Raw genomic sequence first — 21941 nt, 5'->3', positions numbered from 1 at the left:
AATGTTACATGCATGCTGCAGTGTCATTTCTCTAATTATAGATTTTAATGATGGAAAATGTTCCCTTCAAGTCAATGTACCATAATTTATTATCGCTGGGCACATTAATTCTTTCCAATTTTTAAATATCATAAATAATTCTAAAATTAACACTTTGGAACATATCTAGTTTTTTCCTTTGGGAAGAACAATCTCTTTAGATAAATTCTCTGGGGTAGAATTTTTTATTCAAAGCAGGTGAACATTTTTCTAGCTCTTGAAATGTCTTACTCTCTCACCTTAAAAAAGATATTGCTATATTTATTTCAAAAATGTGTATGCCAATTTATACAGCCATCTGTGTAAATTTAGAAGCCAGTTGTCTTAGGGTGATAAAGCCCTACATGTTTAGTCTCCTGGTTCTCCAGTCTCCTCTTCCTATGCCATACCTATTCCTACCCTGTCTGCCAAGTGTCCTGATCTTCCCATTCCTAAAATGTCATGTCCTCTTGTTACCATGCCTTCACACTTACTGTTCCCTCTGCTTGCAGCATCCATCCCCTGCTTTTATATCATCCTTCAAGCATCAGCTTGGCTGTTAAGTCCTCCAGTTAGGTGCCCCCACCTCTTTACCTCCTGGTCCCTATGTCTGTCCCAGTTGGTATGTTTATCATTTTGTGCATTGATTGGCTATTTCCTGTTTCTTTGCCTAGACACTGAAGTGTCTATCTTTGTCACTGTTACATTTATAGTAACTAGCACCAATGGAACTCAGTAACTATGTATTGAATGAAAGGCAAAGCTAAACTAAACTAGAAAGTTCAGTTAAAGAGGTATGGAGGAAAAAATCTAATTTGCCAACAGGACTATTTGCTATTAGATATTTAATTCAAAAATATTTATTGAGTAGAAAATATGGAGTTAGGTACTATAGTTACAGAGGACATTAAGAGAAACCATTCTGGAGGTCCTTGCTTTCAGATAGGTTAAAGTTTGGTTAAAACTTAGAAAAAAGAAAGAGTTGGAAATAGAATAGTTATTTTTAATGGAGACGATGGTGTGATAGATTACCAGAGAAATAATTTTCCTTTTTATGGCTAGGGAATGGAAAGGAGGAGGCATTTCATTCATGGTTAAATGTGAGAATGATAGAAAACAGACATCCTCAGTTAAATAATCTAGACGTCAACAATCAAATCATGACAGGAAAAGTGATCTATTGGAGTCGTATATAGTATATATAAATTTTATGTATTGCTTATATGTAGGTCTATCATACGGAGAAAGCAATGGCACCCCACTCCAGTACTCTTGCCTGGAGAATCCCATGGATAGAGGAGCCTGGTAGGCTGCAGTTCATGGGGTCGCTGAGAGTTGGACATGACTGAAGTGACGCAGCAGCAGCAGCAGCAGATCTATCATAAGTATTTTCATGTATTTACAAAAATTTTGTTATTATAATTAATATCCAGAAGAAAACCAGAGAAACTTATAGGGAGATAAGGAGGAGGGAAGTAGACTCATATGGTAGCAGGGTCTTCCAATAAATGGGGAAAAATGTATTGAGGAATTACTGAGTGTTCTGTGCGGTGGTGGGAATTGAGAATAGAAGAATATTTTTGTGAAAAGAGATAACCACGTGTCCAAAAAGATGCTTCCCAGCTCAAGCCAATCAATGATGAATATGATTCATACTTGAACCCTTTACATTTGGAATATCTTTTCATGAAATATTACCATGCTCAGACAAGGCAGGTGCCCATTGATGTTTTGGCAAAAAGCTCCAGCACCAATCCCAGCTAAAAGCTGCTTTCCCCTCCACAGATCTACTCATTAACTGAGCCTAACAAAAGACGTTTCCTTTTCAGGATCAACTTCCAGGGATTCTGCTGGATGAAAATCATGATCCACACCATCAAGGAGATTAACGAAAGGAAAGATATTTTGCCCAACATCACTTTGGGCTATCAGATCTTTGATACCTGCTACACTATCTCCAAATCCATGGAAGCAGCATTGGTATTCCTTACAGGGCAGGAAGAAAACAAACCCAATTTTAGAAACGGCACTGGGGCAATGCTGGCAGGAATTCATGGAGCAGGTGGATCATCCTTGTTGGTTGCTGCTTCAAGAGTTCTAGGGTTGTATTACTTACCTCAGGTATTTCAGAATATTGTGCTGGGTACAAATTTATAAAGAAACAAGCTATGTGAAACTGCAGCAAAGAGTAAGTAAGGTGATCAGGTGAGGCTGGGATAAGTTGCAGACAAAGAGGCTGTGGTGATGCTGATATTCAGTCTGTCCTCAGCAACTATGACTGGTGACTCCAGACTCTTCTACATCCCTTAGGATCCTGCCTTAGTTTTGAGCTTAAGATTGTGACCCAGTGAGTTTTCTGTTGACGTCTCACTAAGCAGTACTCTCTGAAGCACTAGGTGAAGTAGAGTAGCTGATGGAGAAGTACTTGGTTGACTGATAGATGGTATAAGAAACTCATTTTGGTTCTGGCCTGTTTTAATACTTATCAATCATATTAATACTTATTAATCATGACATTTTTTGTTCAAACACACACACTGAAAAGCACTTGGGAATTTCACAAAAGAGAGTGTTGGTATTCTAAGTTATAGATTATTTTTAATTCAGGGGCCAGTGACATATTTCAGCCTAAGAATAGATGCTATTAATATTAGGAAGAATGGATAATTAAGAAAATATAAGTAAAGCTCTGTGTTTATTTCCAGGGATGGTTCACCAAAGTGTCAAGTCAAGACTTAGTAATGTGAAGGCTGATTAGGCTTATTTGTGTTACTGAAGTAATGGGAGAAGTTAAAATAATTTTTAAAAGTAGCATTTACATAGTGTGTCTAATAAAGCTGCATATATAGATGTGGGAGGAACAGGATGAGAGTGAGAAACAGAACTAAGAGAGGTCAGGTGACAGACGTGACATCTTCAATGTGGGCCTCATGCAGCCCAGACAGACTGTGCCGCTGTGAGCGCTGCCTCCCACAGGTCCCGACTGTGGTCCATGCCCCTTCGAGGAACCTCTAGAGAGAGCTTCTCCTTTAAATCTTGTAGTAAATCTGCAAAGAAGGTAAAAGAACTCTCGTACACAATAAACACTTTCACATGTATTGTCTCATTTAATGTACTGAATAACCTCAGGATATAGATGTCATAACCCTGATTTCACTAATGGGGAAACTTAGGTTCAGAAGGTTTTAGTAACTTGATTATGTAGCTGGAATTTGAAATCAGGTGTCTCTGCTTCCAAAATGAGATTCTTCCCTACATATGGCTTCCATGATATCGGTGTTTGTGAGGTTGCAAAGAAGAGTGTAAACTTTAGCCAAAATGGAATAAGGCTCAGTCAGTTCAGACAGTCAAGTCCAACTCTTTGCAACCCCATGGACTGCAGCATGCCTGGTGTCCCTGTCATTCACCAACTCCCGGAGTTTGCTCAAACTCATGTCCATTGAGTCGGTGATACCATCCAGCCATCTCATCTGCTGTTATCCCCTTCTCCTCCCACCTTCATCTTTCCCAGCATCGGGGTCTTTTCAAATGAGTCAGCTCTTCACATCAGGTGGCCAAAGTATTGGAGTTTCAGCTTCAGCATCAGTCCTTCCAATGAATATTCAGGACTGATTTCCTTTAGGATGGACTGGTTGGATCTCCTTACAGTCCAAGGGACTCTCAAGAGTCTTCTTCAACACCACAGTTCAAAAGCATCAATTCTTTAGCACTCAGCTTTCTTTATAGTCCAACTCTCACATCCATACATGACTACTGGAAAAACTAAGATGGACCTTTGTTGGCAAAGTAATGTCTCTGCTTTTTAATATGCTGTCTAGTTGGTCATAGACCAACATATTTTTCTTCCAAGGAGCAAGCATCTTTTAATATCATGGCTGCAGTCACCATCTGCAGTGATTTCGGAGCCCCTGAAAATAAAGTCAGCCACTATTTCCACTGTTTCCCCATCTGTTTGCCATGAAGTGATCTTAGTTTTCTGACTGTTGAGCTTTAAGCCAACTTTATCACTCTCCTCTTTCACTTTCATCAAGAGTCTCTTTAGTTCTTCACTTTCTGCCATAAGTGTGGTGTCTTCTGCATATCTGAAGTTATTGATATTTCTCCCAGCAATCTTGATTCTAGTTTATGCTTCATCCAGTCCAGTATTTCTCATGATGTACTCTGCATAGAAGTTAAATAAGCAGGGAGACAATATACAACCTTGATGTACTCCTTTCCCAATTTGGAACCAGTCTGTTGTTCCATGTCCAGTTCTAACTTGCTTCTTGACCTGTATACAGATTTCTCAGGAGGCAGGTCAGGTGGTCTGGTATTCCCATCTCTTGAAGAATTTTCCACAGTTTCTTATGATCCACACAGTCAAAGGCTTTGGCATAGTCAATAAGGCAGAGGTAGATGTTTCTCTGGAACTCTCTTGCTTTTTCGATGATCCAACGGATGTTGGCAATTTGATCTCTGGTTCTTCTGCCTTTTCTAAATTCAGCTTGAATATCTGGAAGATCAAGTTTCACATAATGTTTAAGCCTGGCTTGGAGAATTTTTGAGCATTACTTTACTAGTGTGTGCTGCTGCTGCTAAGTTGCTTCAGTCGTGTCCGACTCTGTGCGACCCCACAGACGGCAGCCCACCAGGCTCCCCCGTCCCTGGGATTATCCAGGCAAGAACATGGGAGTGGGTTGCCTTTTCCTTCTCCGATACATGAAAGTGAAAAGTGAAAGTGAAGTCACTCAGTCATGTCCAACTTTTTGCGACCCCATGGACTGCAGCCTACCAGGCTCCTCTATCCATGGGATTTTCCAGGCAAGAGTACTGGAGTGGGTTGCCATTGCCTTCTCTGTTACTAGTGTGTGAGATGAGTGCAATTGTGCAGTAGTTTGAACATTCTTTGGCATTGTCTTTCTTTGGGATTGGAATGAGACCTGACCTTTTCCAGTCCTGTGGCCACTGCTGAGTTTTCCTAATTTGCTGGCATATTGAGTGCAGCACTTTCACAGCATCATATTTTAGGATTTGAAATAGCTCAACTGGAATTCTGTCACTTCCACTAGCTTTGTTCGTAGTGATGCTTCCTAAGGCCCACCTGACTTCACATTCCAGGATGTCTGGCTATAGGTGAGCGATCACACCATCATGGTTATCTGGGTCATGATCTTTTTTGCGTAGTTCTGTGTATTCTTGCTACCTCTTCTTAATATCTTCTGCTTCTGTTAGGTCCATACCATTTCTGTCCTTTATCAAGCCCATCTTTGCATGAAATGTTCCCTTGGTATCTTTAATTTTCTTGAAGAGATCTCTAGTCTTTCCCATTCTATTGTTCCTCCATTTCTTTGCATTGATCACTGAGGAAGGCTTACTTATCTCTCCTTGCTATTCTGTGGAACTCTGCATTCAAATGGGTATATCTTTCATTTTCTCCTTTGCCTTTTGCTTCTCTTCTTTTCATTGCTATTTGTAAGGCCTCCTCAGACAACCATTTTGCCTTTTTGCAATTTTTTTTCTTGGGAGAGATATTGATCCCTGACTCCTGGATAATGTCACGAACCTCTGTCCATAGTTCTTCAGACACTCTGTCTATCAGATCTCATCCCTTGAATCTATTTGTCACTTCCTTTGTATAATTGTAGGGGATTTGATTTAGGTCATACCTGAATGGTCTAGTGGCTTTCCCTAAGATTAGGACAAAGCATAAACAGAAAAATAGGAATAATTTGTCACTTATGAAAAAAGTGGTCATCATGGAGCTATGTAATTTTAGGAGGTCTTATTGGAGGTGATGCAATAACATGGGATGGCAATGGGATGGGATGGGGAGAATGTGACATATTTTCTTAACTTCATAGTTGCTGAGGTTGAGGGGAAGGTATGTATGTATGAAATGTATATAAGAGTGTCAGAAATTCATGGCACTGGCTACTCTACTTTCATTCTTAAATTCTCACTGATGGAAAAGTCACACAAGGACCCCTGGCAAAAAATAGAAAGATACCTCATTTATCTAGGCAAGTGGCTATAAAATGAGGGCTTCTAGTAAGTTTGTTGGACAATAAGACTTAAACTTGAGGTTGAAGTGAAGCTTCCTACCATCTTTCTCAATCTAAGTCTTGGGACTTACATACCCAGAAATCTTGGCAGAGAGAAAGAAGGAAAGAGAAGAAGAGAAAAAGAGGGAAACCAGTGATGATGGAGAGAGAGAGAAAGAGAGCAAAGGGAGGGAGGGGGGTGGAGGGAAGGAGGGAGGGAGAGGGAAATGCACCTGCCAGACAGACTGTGAGCCTGCTCATTCCATCATCTGTACGGATTAGGAGTTAGATCAGAGACAGAGCCTGGATGACTTGAATCACACACCTAGTCTCAAGAAAACATAGATGAAAGGGCTCAAGACCTTCCTTTCAGTGGTGTGACCCTGAGTAGGAAAAGTGGCCCATTGGATGTCATCACCTTAATAATTAGTCCCCCGACTTCCGTGGGGGTGACATGGGAAAAGGGGCCCAAAGTGCTCCCTCTAACAGTTCTCACCCTGCTTGGAACAGGGAGAGGAGCAGAAGTCCTTTTATCTCTGGAAGGGTGTGAGAATAGAGAGAGAACTGTTAAGTTCCCTCCTTCTCCAATACAAATACTAAGAGATGGTATACTTTGAGGTTCGTCTATTACTTTCTAATAACTGCATGAATACTTTCAATCCTAGGTGGGCTATGCCTCTACCAGCTTACTTCTTAGTGACAAATACCAGTTTCCATCTTATCTTCGCACAGTGGCCAGTGATAAGATCCAGTCGGAGGCCATGGTACAACTTATCCAACATTTTGGTTGGGTCTGGATAGGCACCATAGCAGCTGATGATGATTACGAAAAATATGGAATAAAAATTTTTAAGGAACAAATGGAGAGTGTCAACCTCTGTGTTGCATTTTCCAAAACCATTCCCAAAGTCCATTCTTCCTTGTTTGTTTTAACGAACAGAATAGTTTTCATAAATATTGGTCATAAAATGTTTTAAAATTTACATTTGTCTAATTTCTCTTCCCTGGTGGCTCAGATGGTTAAGCATCTGCCTGCAATGTGGGACACCCGGGTTTGATTCCTGAGTCGGGAAGATCCCCTGGAGAAGGAAATGGCAATCCACTCCAGCACTCTTGCCTGGAAAATCGTGTGGATGGAGGAACCTGATAGGCTACAGTCCATGGGGTCGCAAAGAGTTGGACAGGATTGAGCGACTTCACTTTCACTTTCACTTTTCCTCATGATTACATTTAGGTTATGCATTTTTGGCAAGACTACTGCAAAAGTGATACATATCCTTTTTTATGTCTCTTATAGGATGCCACTGTGTCTCATTAATGACACATTAATATCATTATATATTCTGTTGCTCAAAATTTCCCAGGTTTGACAATTGGGAGTCACTTTGAGTTGGCTCCTATTTCTTTTGAGCAAATCACCGTAATTTCTGATTAATTTACTTTCTGGAACACTAAGATATTGCAGATTCATCTTGTATTTCTCTATCCGGTCTTGTAGTAGCCATTTCTCCTGAGTCCTATTTACATTTAGAATGGAATTAGAATCAAGATCTGAGTAAGAACTAAGTTGTTCATAGTACTGGGGAAACTGTGGTAAATTCAAAATGAGAAATTAACTTATGCTAAAGGTTAAGTTATAGAAATTAAGTTATGCTATATGTTATGCTATTTTTCATCTTAAATTCTCTGAGTGCTTCTTTTTAAAATAAAATGGATCCTTTTATATGGTAAACAACAACTCTTCATTATTTGATGATTTCAATATTACAATATAAATTTTCTCAAAAAGCAACAAATATGTGTTAGGATTGCAGAGAAAAAAGCTTTTAGGAAGGGTCAAAGGACCTCATAGTGTCAGGGTTAATGTTGATGGTTTAGTCCATGAACACATTCCCTGAATAATATAAGTTAAATCTGAAAAGCAAGACCTCACGTTAGAGAAAGTTAATGGGCACATTTAAGAAAGTTTTATAAATGCATCACAGAGTAAAAAATTGTGATTGATTTAAAACCAAAATGATACCTTTTACTCTTGTAGTTTATTTGACATTTCTAAATTCTTTTGCATGCCTGATGGTAGGGAACTCTGTCCTGCCATCCAATGAGGCTAAACAGGTAGAATTATGGAAAGATTGTAAGGTGGCAGCCTTTGAAAATTTCCTTGCTTAACTCTTCTGAAGACTGGAAAAGAAAAACGAGTCTCTCCTCAATGGACCAGGCAAAAATATCACCCTGTTGCGAACGCTGATGTAGTTGTCATGTTGATTGAGAACAGCATATAGTAAAAGAGGGAGAGATAAAAGGGCAAGTGTATGGTGACTATTATAATACTTCCCTTGGTATGGGCTTCTATGGTGACTCAGCTGATAAAGAATCCGCCTGCAACGCAGGAGACCTGGGTTTGATCCCTGGGTTGGGAAGATCCCCTGGAGAAGGGAATGGCTACCCACTCCAGTATTCTGGCCTGGAGAATTCCATGGACTGTATAGTTCATAGGGTTGCAAAGAGTCGGACATGACTGAGTGACTTTCACTACGCTCCCTTGGTATACTGACTTACTAAAACCTTTCAGCTATATTACCTTAATCCCTATGACAGAGGTAGGACAGGATTGATTTCCCTTCTTTTATGGACTGGAAAACTAATGCTTAGTTAGGATATACGACTTATCCAAGCTTATGTCACTTGACAGAGCCAGAAAATGACTCCAAATCATCATATACCATAATTCAGGCTCTTTCAGCTATATTGCATGTCTTTCTGGTTTGTGGAGAGTAGGGATTGGACTAAGCCCTCTGGTTGGAAAACCTAAGTCCAGCATGTGGTGCTGACAAAAACCACGGGCACAGGATGTATCTCAGCTCAGACTGGTTACCTTCATACTACAGGACACATGCTTTTACCCCAGCTAAGGTTGCTGGCAGGAAGCAAGAGTACTAGAGGTATTATTTTGTTAGGGGCTCCTGTTCATGTCTATGAAATCATTCTGTAGGTGTACACTCAGCTCCATCTACTTTTGTACTCTCCCCAGTGGCCTCTTTGGCACAGCCTTGTCTCATATATTATTCCCTTGGCTTAGAATCTCCTTGATCCCAATGTTTGTCAGGCAAATCGCTACTAATTTTTTAAAACCCAAATCAGAGGGCCACTTCCTGGGAAACCACCTTGAATTTTTCTAAGGCAATTAGTTAGCCACTTCCTCATCTATGCCCTGATATACAGGGAAGGGAATGGTGGTAGCAGGGCAGACTGGTACCTATCGGTGAAAAAATCTAAGAGGGAATAGTCTCTCTTCCCTAGGTATGTAGGTATTAGGAAATATGAGACATCACTTTACCTTGGTATAGATCAGTACTGGCCAACAGAAATTTAAAACCCACACAGGTAATTTTAAAATTTTTAGTAACCAAATTAAAAAACAAAAAGGAACAGATGAAATTAAACATAATATATCTTATTTAATCCAAATAATATTTTAACCTGTGGTCATGATCATGGTAACATAATATAAAAATAATTTCTTGAAATTCATAATGAGAGAAGTTACATTTCTTTGATCTAACTTTTTGCAGCCCAGTTTGTATTTTAGACTTATAGCCCATCCTGATTTGGCCAGCTTCTTTTCAGGTTTCAATTGTCACATGTGGCTAGAAGCTGTGGTATTAGACAGCAAAGGTATAGAGAAGGAAAAAATTCAGTCCCATGAATTAGATATGAGTTTTGAGATTATTTTCTTTATAAAGCTTGTTTTCTAAGCAATAAAAGTTTTACAAATTGTTTTTTTTTTCCCTCTGTTGTTCCTTTCCCTGTTTTTCTAGCTAATGTACTATATGAAGACACTTCAGTTTACAACCCATAATGGAATGAGAATAGAAATTGATGATAATGGAGATGTGACTGGATACTATGATATTCTTAATTGGCAATTAGATGATAACGGAGAGGTCGCCTTTGTAAAAGCTGGAGAATATATATTCACAGACTCTAAATTTGAACTTGTGATGATTAAGAATGCAACAATATTTTGGAACACTGAATCATCAGAGGTTAGTTATTCTGATATTTTATTTTGTTTACATATAGAGAGAATTGCATTTCTGTGTTATTTCAGACGCTATGGAATATCAGAAACCTAGAATTGACTATTCTAATTTTTCCAAATATAAGGCATATCTTTTCTGTATAGATTCAGATATTTTGAAAAACTTTTTTGGATTATAGTTTTAAATATTAGTTCTATGATTTTGTTCTTTTTCCTCAAGTACTCCAAAATATTTGACTTCCTTTGTCTCTCTTGCTTTCATTCATTTTGTCTCTGATAATTTTTGTTTTTTTTCTTTACCTCATCCTTATTCTCTTTATTATTTTCCTGCCTTTATTCAGTGCTCCTTATTAACCTTTTATTCAAATATTTTTTGAACACCTTGTGACTTTCATCTTAATGTCTGAAATAGTTTAGGCTTTTCTTTAGTTTCTTTTCTGAGATAAGTGAACCTTTTTCATTTCTTCCATTTTCAAATCCATTTATGTTTTAAATTTTAAAATATCTGATTTGAGATATTTTTTACACATCTCCAAGTGCTTTTCTGAGAATATTTAATTGAAGTGCTAGGGTATTTATTTAAACTATTACAGTATTCTTCTGCTTAATGGTTGTATCTGTGTTTTAGAGGGGAATTTTAATTTGCTGGAATATTTATTTTATTTTATTGAAGCATAGTTGATTTACAATGTTGTGTTAATTTTTACTGTACAATAAGGTGACTCAACTTTTCTTTTCCATTATTGTTTCTCACAGGATACTGAATATAGTTCCTGTGCTATAAAGTAGAACTCTGTTTTTTATCCATTCTATATATAATAGTTTGCATCTGCTAATCCCAAACTCCCAATCTTTCCCTCCTTCCCCACCCTTGGCAGTCACAAATCTATTCTCTATATCTGTCTGTTTCATAGATATGTTCATCGTGTCATATTTGACATTCCACATGTAAGTGAGATCGTATGGTATTTGTCTTTCTCTTTCTGCAATGAACATTGAGATGAATGTATCTTATTGAATTATGATTTTCTCCAGGTATATGCCCAGGACTGGGATTGCAGGATCATATGGTAGCTCCATTTTAGCTTTCTTAAAGTTTTTATTGGAGTATAGTTGATTTACAATGTTCTGTTAGTTTCAGGCATATAACAAAGTGAATCAGTTATACGACTCTCTCTCTTTTAGATTCTTTTCCCATACAGGTCATTATAGAGTACTGAGTAGAGTTATTTGTGCTATACAGGAGGTCCTTATTAGTTGTCTATTTTATATATAGTAGTGTGTACATGTCTATCCCAATCTCCCAATTTATTCCACCCTCCCCTTTTCCCCACTGGTAATCATAAATTTGTTTTTTACATTGGTGACTCTACTTCTATTTTGTAAGTAAGTTCATTTGTACCTTTTAAAAAAAAATTCTATGTGCAAGCAATATAATATGATATTTATCTTTCTGTGTCTGACTTACTTCACTCAGTATGACAATCTCTAGGTCCATTCATATTGCTACAAATGACATTATTTTGTTCTTTTTTAATGACTGAATAATATTCCATTGTGAGTATCTACACATACACACCATATTTTCTTTAACCATTCCTCTGTTGATGGACATTTATGTTGCTTCTATGTCCTGGCTATTTTAAATAGTGCTTCAGTGAACACTGGGGTGCATGTATCTCTTCAAATTATGGTTTTCTCTGGATGTATACCCAGGAGTGGGATTGCTAGGTCATATGGTAGCTCTATTTTTTAGTTCTTTAGGAATCTCCCCACTGTTCTCCATTAGTGGCTGCAATTTACATTCCCACCAACAGTGTAGGAGGGTTCCCTTCTCTCCACATCCTCTTCTGCTATAATGTTTTGGTTTTCATTTTCTGCTTTCTTCCTAGAGTAAATGAATATGGAGTCACAATTACATTTTTGGTTGATTTTTTGGATAAGGATGATGGGTTTGGGTGGGTCACAAATCTCTATTTCAAGACTGTCTTCTTTTGTGGGTAGAGTAAAGAGCAGTTTATTTAAGGAATGACTTTTTTTGTGGAAAGGGAAGGCTTAATGTGTATTTTGATTTTATGGTTCACTTTTGTTTTTACAGAGTTCTTAGTTTTCCTTTCTAACTTTTTACTCTTCCTGTCACATCGCAGAATATGTACTTCTCCCTCTGTATCCCTTCTGGTCCCACCACAGTGGTGAAACCATCCTTCTGAGTCCCACCTTGAAGACCTTGCCCTATAACCTGACATTTTATTTCTAGGAATGATTTTGTCTACTCTCTATTAACCTTAGTTTGTCTTCTCCCTCTTACTTTTTTCTGCACAGTTTTCCCAGAATTCCCTCATTTTCCATACATCTATGGATGAAGAGGGCGCTCTAGAGGTGTGCTTGCTAGAATTTAATTACTTTGAAATTCGTAGCATTTTTAGGCTCTTTATGAAGCTGAAGTTGTGGGTCCTGTGTGATTTTATTTACATTAAAAAAAATCTGTATGGTCTTTTGCAGAGACTGTGGAGAGATTCATAATTTAGCAGTTACCATTACCCTAATGGTAGGCTGACAGAGGAGCCTGGCAGGCTCCAGTCCATGGGGTCGCAAAGGGTTGTACATGACTGAGTGACTAACACACCAACAATTATAAAATTTTTAATCCCTCCACCTCCTATAGCAACAGGAGGGCTTTGATATGCAGAACTGCAGCTCTGAACATTTTAAAAAGAAGCTTTTAAAAGAGAGACTGGGTCCCCTGGTTATACAATGTAAAGATAATACCTGGAGAAGCCCTAGGGGAAGTTCACCAGAAAACTCATCACTTACCAAACAGCTGAACTTTTTACCCTGAGTGAAATATTAGTTGTAGGACTGTAGGTCTTTTGATATTCTGGTTTACTGTTTACCTGTAGTGTTAGAGTAAAACAATAGGGTGGCAGAAGGGCACTGGCAATTTAATCTACCATGTGAATCTGCCAGAGGAACCAGCAGGAGTGAGAGAGAGTTGTAAGTGGGTGTCAGGACAGCTAGCGTTTTTTTATTTGTGGCTGCAAGACTATTTTGCGGGGAAGTTGTCTTTCTACATCTTGTTTCTTGTTCATGTATGTCCTCTCTTCTTGTATGGCCCTTTTGGCCTGAGATCTGAGGTCCCTAAATAGTTTTCTGAATCATACTGGGAAAGGATATAGAAATACGTGACAAGAAAATTAAGATTTCCGATCCCCTATGCTGTGCCAGATATCGAGGGCATCTTTTTATCTCTCTTTCTCTCTCTTCAGAGAAGGCAATGGCACCCCACTCCAGTACTCTTGCCTAGAAAATCCCATGGACAGAAGAGCCTGGTAGGCTGCAGTCCATGGGCTCGCTAAGAGTCGGACACGACTGAGCGACTTCCCTTTCACTTTTCACTTTCATGCATTGGAGAAGGAAATGGCAACCCACTCCAGTGTTCTTGCCTGGAGAATCGGTCCTTGGTTTTCCATGAGTATCAGTAAACATACACAGACTCATATATAGTCATACATACATACATACATACATACATACTACTCCCTCCCTTACTTAGCCTGGCCTTAAGCAGCTCTTGAATATATGGTTAGTGTTAGTCACTCAGTCGTGTCTGACTCTGCCACCCCATGGACCATAGCCTGCCAGGTTCCTGTGTCCATGGAATTCTCCAGCAAGAATACTGGAGTGGGTAGCCATTCCCTTCTCCAGGGGATCTTCCCAATCCAGGGATCCAACCTAAGTTTCCTGCATTGCAGGCAGACTCTTGTGTCTGAGCCACCAGTGAAGCCCTTGAATACATTATGGCAGGATAAAAGTAAAAACTTAGTGTTTGCCACTGTAGGGGCCATAGCTCTCTTCTGCATTTTATTTCTTTGAATTAGAGCTTCTCTGTCCAATACAGGTATTCCTAGCCACATGTGGCTTTTAAAATTAAGATTTAACTGCAATTAAATAAAATTAAAATTTTAGTTTCTTAGCACATTAACTACATTCCAAGTGCTCAACCTCCATGTGTGGCTACAAGTTACTATATTGGACAATACAATATATAACACTCCATCATTGCAGAAAGACAGAGTTGCTCTAGGTCTAGAGTATAAACCACCTTCTGTGGCCCAGAACTCTCTCCCTGAATGGGGCCTGAGACTGTTCCCTTTTGTATTCCTGGTGCTAGATGTAGAGCAGGTGCTCAATATAATGTTTTGCATGAAAAAAGAGATGTTGCTGCTTGTATATACAAAGTTCATAGAATGTTTGTTCTGCTAAAAACTGATGGAAAATGAGTGAAATGTATTAGTAGATTTCTATTTTAACAGCATTTCATTAGAGCATAGTAATTTTATTTTTATTATCTTTATTAAAACTAGAGTTATATACATTAATACACTTTATTTATTTCTTCTCCCTGGCTGCACGATGCAGCTTGTGGGATTTTACTTCCCTGACCAGGGACTGAACCTGCACCATCTGCAGTGAAAGCACAAAGTCCTAACCACTAGGCAGTTAGGAAATTCCCAAGATTATACTTGTATAATGAAACTGGTTCAAATGTAATTCAATACAAAGTCACTAAGCATCTACTATGTGTCTGCCTCTGTGTTAAGCACTGCAAAAGGATCAAAAGACTACTGCCCTCACAACACTTACAATCAAATCATTAATTAGCTGAATAGATATTTATTGAGCACAATATTATATGTGCTACACACTATTCTAGGAGCTGGGGATGTGCCAGTGTACAAAACAGAACAAATTCCTACTTAATGGTAAGACTAACATTTCAGTGGGAAGAAAGAAGCAACATATAAGATAAATAAGTAAGTGATACAGTATTTTAATGGGTGATAATGTTAAGGAGAGAAAAATAGTAGGGATTATGGTAAAGTGCTGGGGGGGGGAGTGTAATTTCACATAGTGTGATCAAGGAAGCCCTCACTGGAGTGACATTTGAACAAAGACTGAGAAGAAAGTGAATCAGTGCATTAAATCTACAGAAAAAGCATTCCATACAGAAGAGACAGTAACTTCTAAACCCTGAGTTAGGGGGTGTCTTTGGCATTTTAGGAGAATAAGAAAGGGTTCAGTGTGGCTGGAAAGAGAGAGAGTAGTGGAAGAGGAGGTGAGAGGGGTGAAACAGGAGTTGAGAGGGGTGGAAGAGGAGGTGAGAGGGGTGGAAGAGGAGGTGAGAGGGGTGAAAGAGGAGGTGAGGGGGTAGAAGAGGAGGTGAGAGGGGTGGAAGAGGAGGTGAGGGGGTGGAAGAGGAGGTGAGAGGGGTGGAAGAGGAGGTGAGAGGGGTGGAAGAGGAGGTGAGAGGGGTGAAAGAGGAGGTGAGGGGGTAGAAGAGGAGGTGAGAGGGGTGGAAGAGGAGGTGAGAGGGGTGGAAGAGGAGGTGAGAGGGGTGAAAGAGGAGGTGAGGGGGTAGAAGAGGAGGTGAGAGGGGTGGAAGAGGAGGTGAGGGGGTGGAAGAGGAGGTGAGAGGGGTGGAAGAGGAGGTGAGAGGGGTGGAAGAGGAGGTGAGAGGGGTGAAAGAGGAGGTGAGGGGGTAGAAGAGGAGGTGAGAGGGGTGGAAGAGGAGGTGAGGGGGTGGAAGAGGAGGTGAGAGAGGGGTGGAAGAGGAGGTGAGAGAGGGGTGGAAGAGGAGGTGAGAGGGGTGGAACAGGAGGTGAGAGGGGTGGAACAGGAGGTGAGAGGGGTGGAACAGGAGGTGAGAGGGGTGGAAGAGTGTCAGGTCACATAGAGCCTTGGGGGCTGTTGAAAGACTTTGGCTTTTACTCTGAGTGAAATGGTGAGCCATGGAAAGTTTTGACAGAGGAGAGTTATGATCCCACTTAGAATTTAAAGAATTATTCTATCTGCCATGTTTCAATTAGACCAGAGTGGACAAGAGTAGGATCCACTGGATTTGCTGATGAAATGACCTTGAAAGTCCCCTGCATCAACAATTAGTAGATGGTGTAGGCATGATTTAACTCATGATAATAAACTGAGTTTGGAAGTTGGTGAGCAGGTGGGCCTGAGTGAAGGTTCATGTGGGCAAGTAGTAGAAAATATGGTTGGAGATGATGGTTGAGACTGGTGGTGTCAATGACAGAAATGGGGAATTGGGGAGGAGGAATTGGGTAAATGGGGATAGTTTTGGACATGTTGAGTTTAAGTTGAGGATGGAATTTCAGAGTAGGGACATGATGGAAGTTTAAGATGTGGAATTAGAGGTTTAGGTAGGAAAGGCTGGTGCTAAAGTCAAGATTTGGGAGTTCATGTGCAGAGATGCTGGTTGAACAGAAGAGAATGAATGAGCTGCTTTATACTGAAAGATAAGAAGAGTAAGAGCAAAAGCCAAAAGAATGCCAACAGTGATGAGGTAGGTAGAGGAAGTAGAACCAACAAAATAAATAAAGAGGACCCAATGGAAGCCAAAGGAGCCTGCATTTCAGGGAGGAGTTGATCAAGAGTGTCAGATATCTAAGAGAGAGAAAGGAGAATGTGTCAGACATGACAAGAAATATTTTAGTGAGGTGAGTGGGTTGGAAGTGAGATCATGAGGTTGAGAAGGGAAGCGATACTCAGAAAGAGAACAAAAAGGCATCAACTTATTGTGATGATTTTCAAAGAAAGGTATATATATAAAGAGCTCTTTTTGGTGACTCAGACTGTAAAGAGCCTGCCTGCAAGGTGGGAGCCCCAGATTTGATCCCTGGGTTGGGAAGGTGCCCTGGAGAAGGAAATGGCAACCCACTCCAGTGTTCTTGCCTGGAGAATTCCATGGACGGAGGAGCCTGGTGGGGTATGGTCCATGGGGTCACAAAGAGTCAGACACAACTGAGAGACTAATACTAACACTTTTTAGAATATTGGATCAGGAGAGAGGAAATAAAGTCATTCTGTGATCACGCACACATACACACACGCACACAACTTATAAGAAGCCAATCTATTATGTTTAAAAATACATATTTAAATAATCTTATATACTGTAACTGAGCTCAGAGATTTCTGATATTTTCCATTGTTATCTAACTCAGATTTATCTTGCAAAACTCAACATAGGAAAATTCTGATATCCAAAATGAATCTTTTCACTTTCCAAAATGAATCTTTGCTTAATGGAAAAATACATCTTATCTCCTTTTTAAATGGGAAGCTCGTCATTTACATTAAGATATAAATTTACAAACATTGCATTTATAATGGACTTCAATGTACACAACCATGTACAATGTACTATGTTTATCACCAAGTTTTCTAAACTTTTTACGAGAAAATATCCCAGTGCTGTGCCTTGTCCGTTTTTCCTTTTTGCTGTGGAATTTTCCTCATGGAGTAGATCTTTCATTTTTATTTTGTACTGACTGAATGATATGCAGGCTGTGTTGGGATGACCTTGCTGAGAAGTTTTTCTCAGGCACTCAGGATGATTCTTGGCGTCTCCCCTCAAGCAGAAAGAGGCTTGACAAATTGTCCTCTCCTCAGAACCCCATGGACATGGAGCCTGGTCTGAGTCTTCAAAGTTAGAAAGAGTTAGGTTTAGCTTTGCTAATTTCTAGAAGCAACCACTGGATTTTTCTAGAAGCCTAATTCTAGAATCAACTTCAGGACTATTAGCAAAATTCCTCTAGGCTTTCCAGATCATTATTCTCTTTGTTATTCTTTTTTAAAACATTTTATTTGTTTTTAAATTATTTGTTTATTCATTTTTGTCTATGGCTTTGTGAGACTTTCTCTAGTTGCAGCGCGCAGGGGCTACTCTGTTGCAGTGCATAGGCTTCTCATTGTGGCGGCTCCTCTTGTTGCAGAGCACAGGCCCTAGGCGTGCAGGCTTTGGTAGTTTCAGCTCACGGACTCGAGAGCTCAGGTTCAGTAGTTGTGCGTGGGCTTAGTTGCTCCGTGGCATGTGGAATCCTCCCAGACCAGGGATGGAACCCTTGTTTCCTACACCGGCAAGTGGATTCTTATCCACTGTGTCACTAGGGAAGTCCTGTCTGTTTTTCTTGCCCAGTTATCCTAGGTTTTCCAAGAAATCACAAAATGTCCACAGAAATCCAGGTGGAAACTTTCATAGCTTGGCAAGCGGTAGAGACAAAGGGCTCTGTTAATGTGTGGTATTTGTCTTTGCTAGCTTCCCCATTCATTGTGTACTGATGTGTGTCAGCCTGGGACCCGGAAGGGGATTCGTCACGGGGAACCAAGATGCTACTTTGACTGCATCCCATGTGCTGATGGATACGTGTCACGGGAACCAGGTAGAGATGATCATTTTTCACTGACATTAAAATGCAAGTAGATTAAATATATTTTGGCAAAGAGGGCCTTGGGAGCCTTCTTTATAAAGAGATGTGAACAACTTATCACAAAAATTATGATCCATCAAACTATTGGATGTTCTGCGCAGTGTGAAGAAAAACACAACATTGGGTTTTAGTTCTAAAGCTGCTGCATTTGGAAAGAAGACCTGAATCCATGAATTTCAGAGAGGAAAGTTTTTAAAATGTGATGTTAAATATGAATGCATGGATTCATGCATTCATGAATCCTTATAATAATTTTATAATAATTTTAGTTCATTCATGAATACTTAAAATTATTCTAATTTTTGGAGTAGATTAAACATTAGTTATAGAAAAATAGTGAATAAGTAGTAATAAGTAAATTATAGTTCTATGTTTTACAGACTTTTAGACTTTTACATAGACTTTCTATGTTTTACAGACTTTTATTAGACTATTTCTCTAATTTAGAAATAAGAGATCTAGAAGTACATCCCTAAAGGCAATTGGCTTAAGACCATAATTACTCCAAGTTTGTAGGGCAGGTGAATTCTGTATCTATTGCTCTATGAATTGTTCACTACAACCTGCTGAATTTCTGTTCTTGGCCAGAATTTTAGTTGGGCGTGGTAGGCTTAGCCTTATGAAGCATGTTGCAGCAGGTTTATTTTTATTGCTACCTTCTGTTAAAAATAACACAAATTGTACTTATCTTTTGCCAAAAGTTCATCAATAGCAATTTATTTAAAAGAGAATTTTAAAAATGGAAAATTTTCCCCAAATGGAAAAGAAAACACATTATCTGAACAACTCCGGGGATTCCATGTACCCCAGACTCTGAAGAGTTGCATCAAGAGAAATCCAGTCTAGCAGTCAGAAGTGATTGAGAGGAAATTCCAGTCTTTACCTGCATCTTTCAGAGAATGGTGAAGAGATACATTTCATAATCCACCACAGATTCATCTCAAATTTTTCTTATGTAACAATATTCTCCTTTGGCTTCCCAGGGGCTCAGTGGTAAAGAACTCATCTGTCAATGCAGGAGACATGGGTTCAATCCCCAGGTTGGGAAGATCCCCTGGAGAAGGAAATGGCAACCAATTTCAGTATTCTTGCCTGGGAAATCCCATGGACAGAGGAGGCTGGCAGCCTACAGTCCATGGGGTTACAAAAAGAGTTAGACACAACTAAAATGACTAAACAATATTCTTTAGAGCCTCTGCTCAGCTAAATGCCCCCCAAGTGTTTTCAATCTTAGTTAGTATTGTTGCTATTTTTATTTCCTTTCTTCTAGTTCTCAACCTTTCTCCAACTATTGTCTCAAATCTGCATCTGGAGGGTGAGGAGGGGAAGGCTGAGTGGGCAAAGACAAATTGTCTTCAGTAGGTGAGGAAGATGTTGAATAAAAGGCTGAAAACACTCGTGTTTTATAATAATCAACTGTATCCTTGTCACAAACCTTGTTTTACCTTAATAGCTTTAATGTTCTCACATATTTGTGGGTTGTTCTTAGGTTTGTGAGGGGATACACCACCCTTCTCAATTAGATAATTAGAGGAGAAAGAAAGAGGCATCTTACTTAAAAAGATTCATGCAGAAACAGCTGAAATCAAGGAGGGAGACTGAATTTCCAAAATTGAAAAGAATTCTCAATCTTTACTGTTAGCTGCACACTCTAAGACCATTTTATCACTGATTTTATTTTTAAAGATATATATATATTCTCTATAAAAAATCTCATTGAGTCCTGTATGAGGCCTTTGGTTCTTCTGGGCAATTCACAGCCGATGGGGACAACTGGATTTCTCTGCAGTCAGTCCTCTGTTCTTTGTTCATTAGGTCAAAGGGAGTGTGATCAATGTGGTGAAGACTACTGGTCCAATCCACAAAAGAGTGAGTGTGTGCTGAAAGAAGTGGAATTCCTTGCTTATGATGAGGCCCTGGGATTCACGCTTGTCATTCTCTCCATCTTTGGGGCACTTCTGGTCTTGGCAGTCACAACTGTTTATGTGATACACAGACATACTCCGCTGGTGATGGCTAATGGCCGGGAGTTGAGCTTTCTTATTCAGGTTTCTCTTGTCATCACACTGCTGTCTTCCATGCTCTTCATCAGCAAGCCCTACAACTGGTCTTGCATGGCCTGTCAGATCACTCTGGTACTGGGGTTTTCTCTCTGCCTGTCTTGCATTCTTGGTAAGACTATTTCACTGTTTTCAGCCTACAGAATTTCCAAATCCAAAACTCAACTTATATCCATCCACCCTCTTTATCGGAAAATCATTGTGCTAACCTCTGTTCTAGTTGAAATTGGCGTGGTGGCTCAGACGGTAAAGTGTCTGTCTACAATGCGGGAGACCCGGGTTTGATCCCTGGGTTGGGAAGATCCCCTGGAGAAGGAAATGGCAATTCACTCCAGTACTATTGCCTGGAAAATCCCATGGACAGAGGAGCCTGGTAGGCTTCAGTCCATGGGGTCGCAAAGAGTCGGACACGACTGAGCGACTCTTCTTCTTCTTTAGCCTATTTAGTATTGAACCCCCCAAGGGTGTACAAGAACATGGAATCTCAAAATATAAAGATTATTCTGGAATGTAATGAAGGTTCTATAGAACCTTTGTGCTCTACGTTTGGGATGGATGTCTTCTTGGCCTTACTGGGCTTTCTCACAACCTTTGTGGCACACCAGTTGCCACAGGATAATTACTATGAAGGAAAAAGCATCACCTTTGGAATGCTGGTCGTTCTTATCATCTGGATTGTCCCTGCTTACTTGAGCACCAAAGGCAAGTTTAAAGTAGCTGTGGAAACATTTGCAATCTTGGCATCCAGCTATGGTTTATTTGGTTGTACATTTGCTCCCAAGTGCTTCATTATTTTGCTGAGGCCAAAGAAGAACATGAATGAAATTGTTGGTGGACGAGTCCCTGCTCTCCATAAGAGCATCCAGCTGACTTCAGCCTCTTCTGTGAAAAGCAAAGTCAACAATACCTCGGTGTCAACTGTTCTGGACGACTAGAGTCACGCATGTGTCGCTCAGAGTGGCAATGGTGACCATTGCCATGGTTGGTTCCATTGCCATGCTTGCCATTGAATGGTTCAACATTCCCTTTTCAGGTGGCTCCCCTAGCAGCCACCTAATGCTCTGGGTAACTCTGAGGATTTGGGTTCTGGTAGTGTAATCAAAGCAAGGCTTATGAAATCTCATACCATTTGACATAAATTAGAAAAACTGTTATTATGGAAATGTAATCACTTCATTAAAATATTTCATAATACTTTGGCATAAGGAGTATATGTAGAGAATATAATAGGCACAAGTAACCTAACATGGTAGAAGGAAATATTTGGGACTTGAATACATTTTTTTCATCATGGACTTCTGATCTAGAAATTTACATTAGACTAAATCACCATGTGGGGACCCAAAGAGACATCTTGTTCTACATCCTGTTAATGCCTCTATGGAATAGATAGCTTTGCTCTGACTGAGGTAAGAACTACATATAGCTCATAAACTTTCCCTTGGAGCAGAGGATTTGGTAAGAGAATTTATGTTTCAAAGGATTCTGTGGCATACAGAGAATATAGAAGGAATTG

General features: G+C 39.6%; 1 protein-coding gene across 1 annotated transcript; it reads left to right on the top strand.

Annotated features, from left to right (window-relative positions):
* The first annotated feature begins 1784 nt into the window (after positions 1-1784).
* LOC113898073 (vomeronasal type-2 receptor 1-like) lies at positions 1785-21527 on the top strand. Its single transcript, XM_027550896.1, has 6 exons — positions 1785-2139; positions 6704-6964; positions 9857-10084; positions 18194-18317; positions 20181-20678; positions 20864-21527. The coding sequence occupies exons 1-6, from the start codon at positions 1873-1875 to the stop codon at positions 21358-21360; spliced, it is 1875 nt and encodes a 624-aa protein (XP_027406697.1). The 5' UTR covers positions 1785-1872; the 3' UTR covers positions 21361-21527.
* Positions 21528-21941: the final 414 nt, after the last annotated feature.

Source organism: Bos indicus x Bos taurus, chromosome 1, assembly GCF_003369695.1.
Source record: "Bos indicus x Bos taurus breed Angus x Brahman F1 hybrid chromosome 1, Bos_hybrid_MaternalHap_v2.0, whole genome shotgun sequence".
Taxonomy (NCBI): Eukaryota; Metazoa; Chordata; class Mammalia; order Artiodactyla; family Bovidae; genus Bos; species Bos indicus x Bos taurus.
This window is presented reverse-complemented; position numbering and strand designations above follow the sequence as displayed.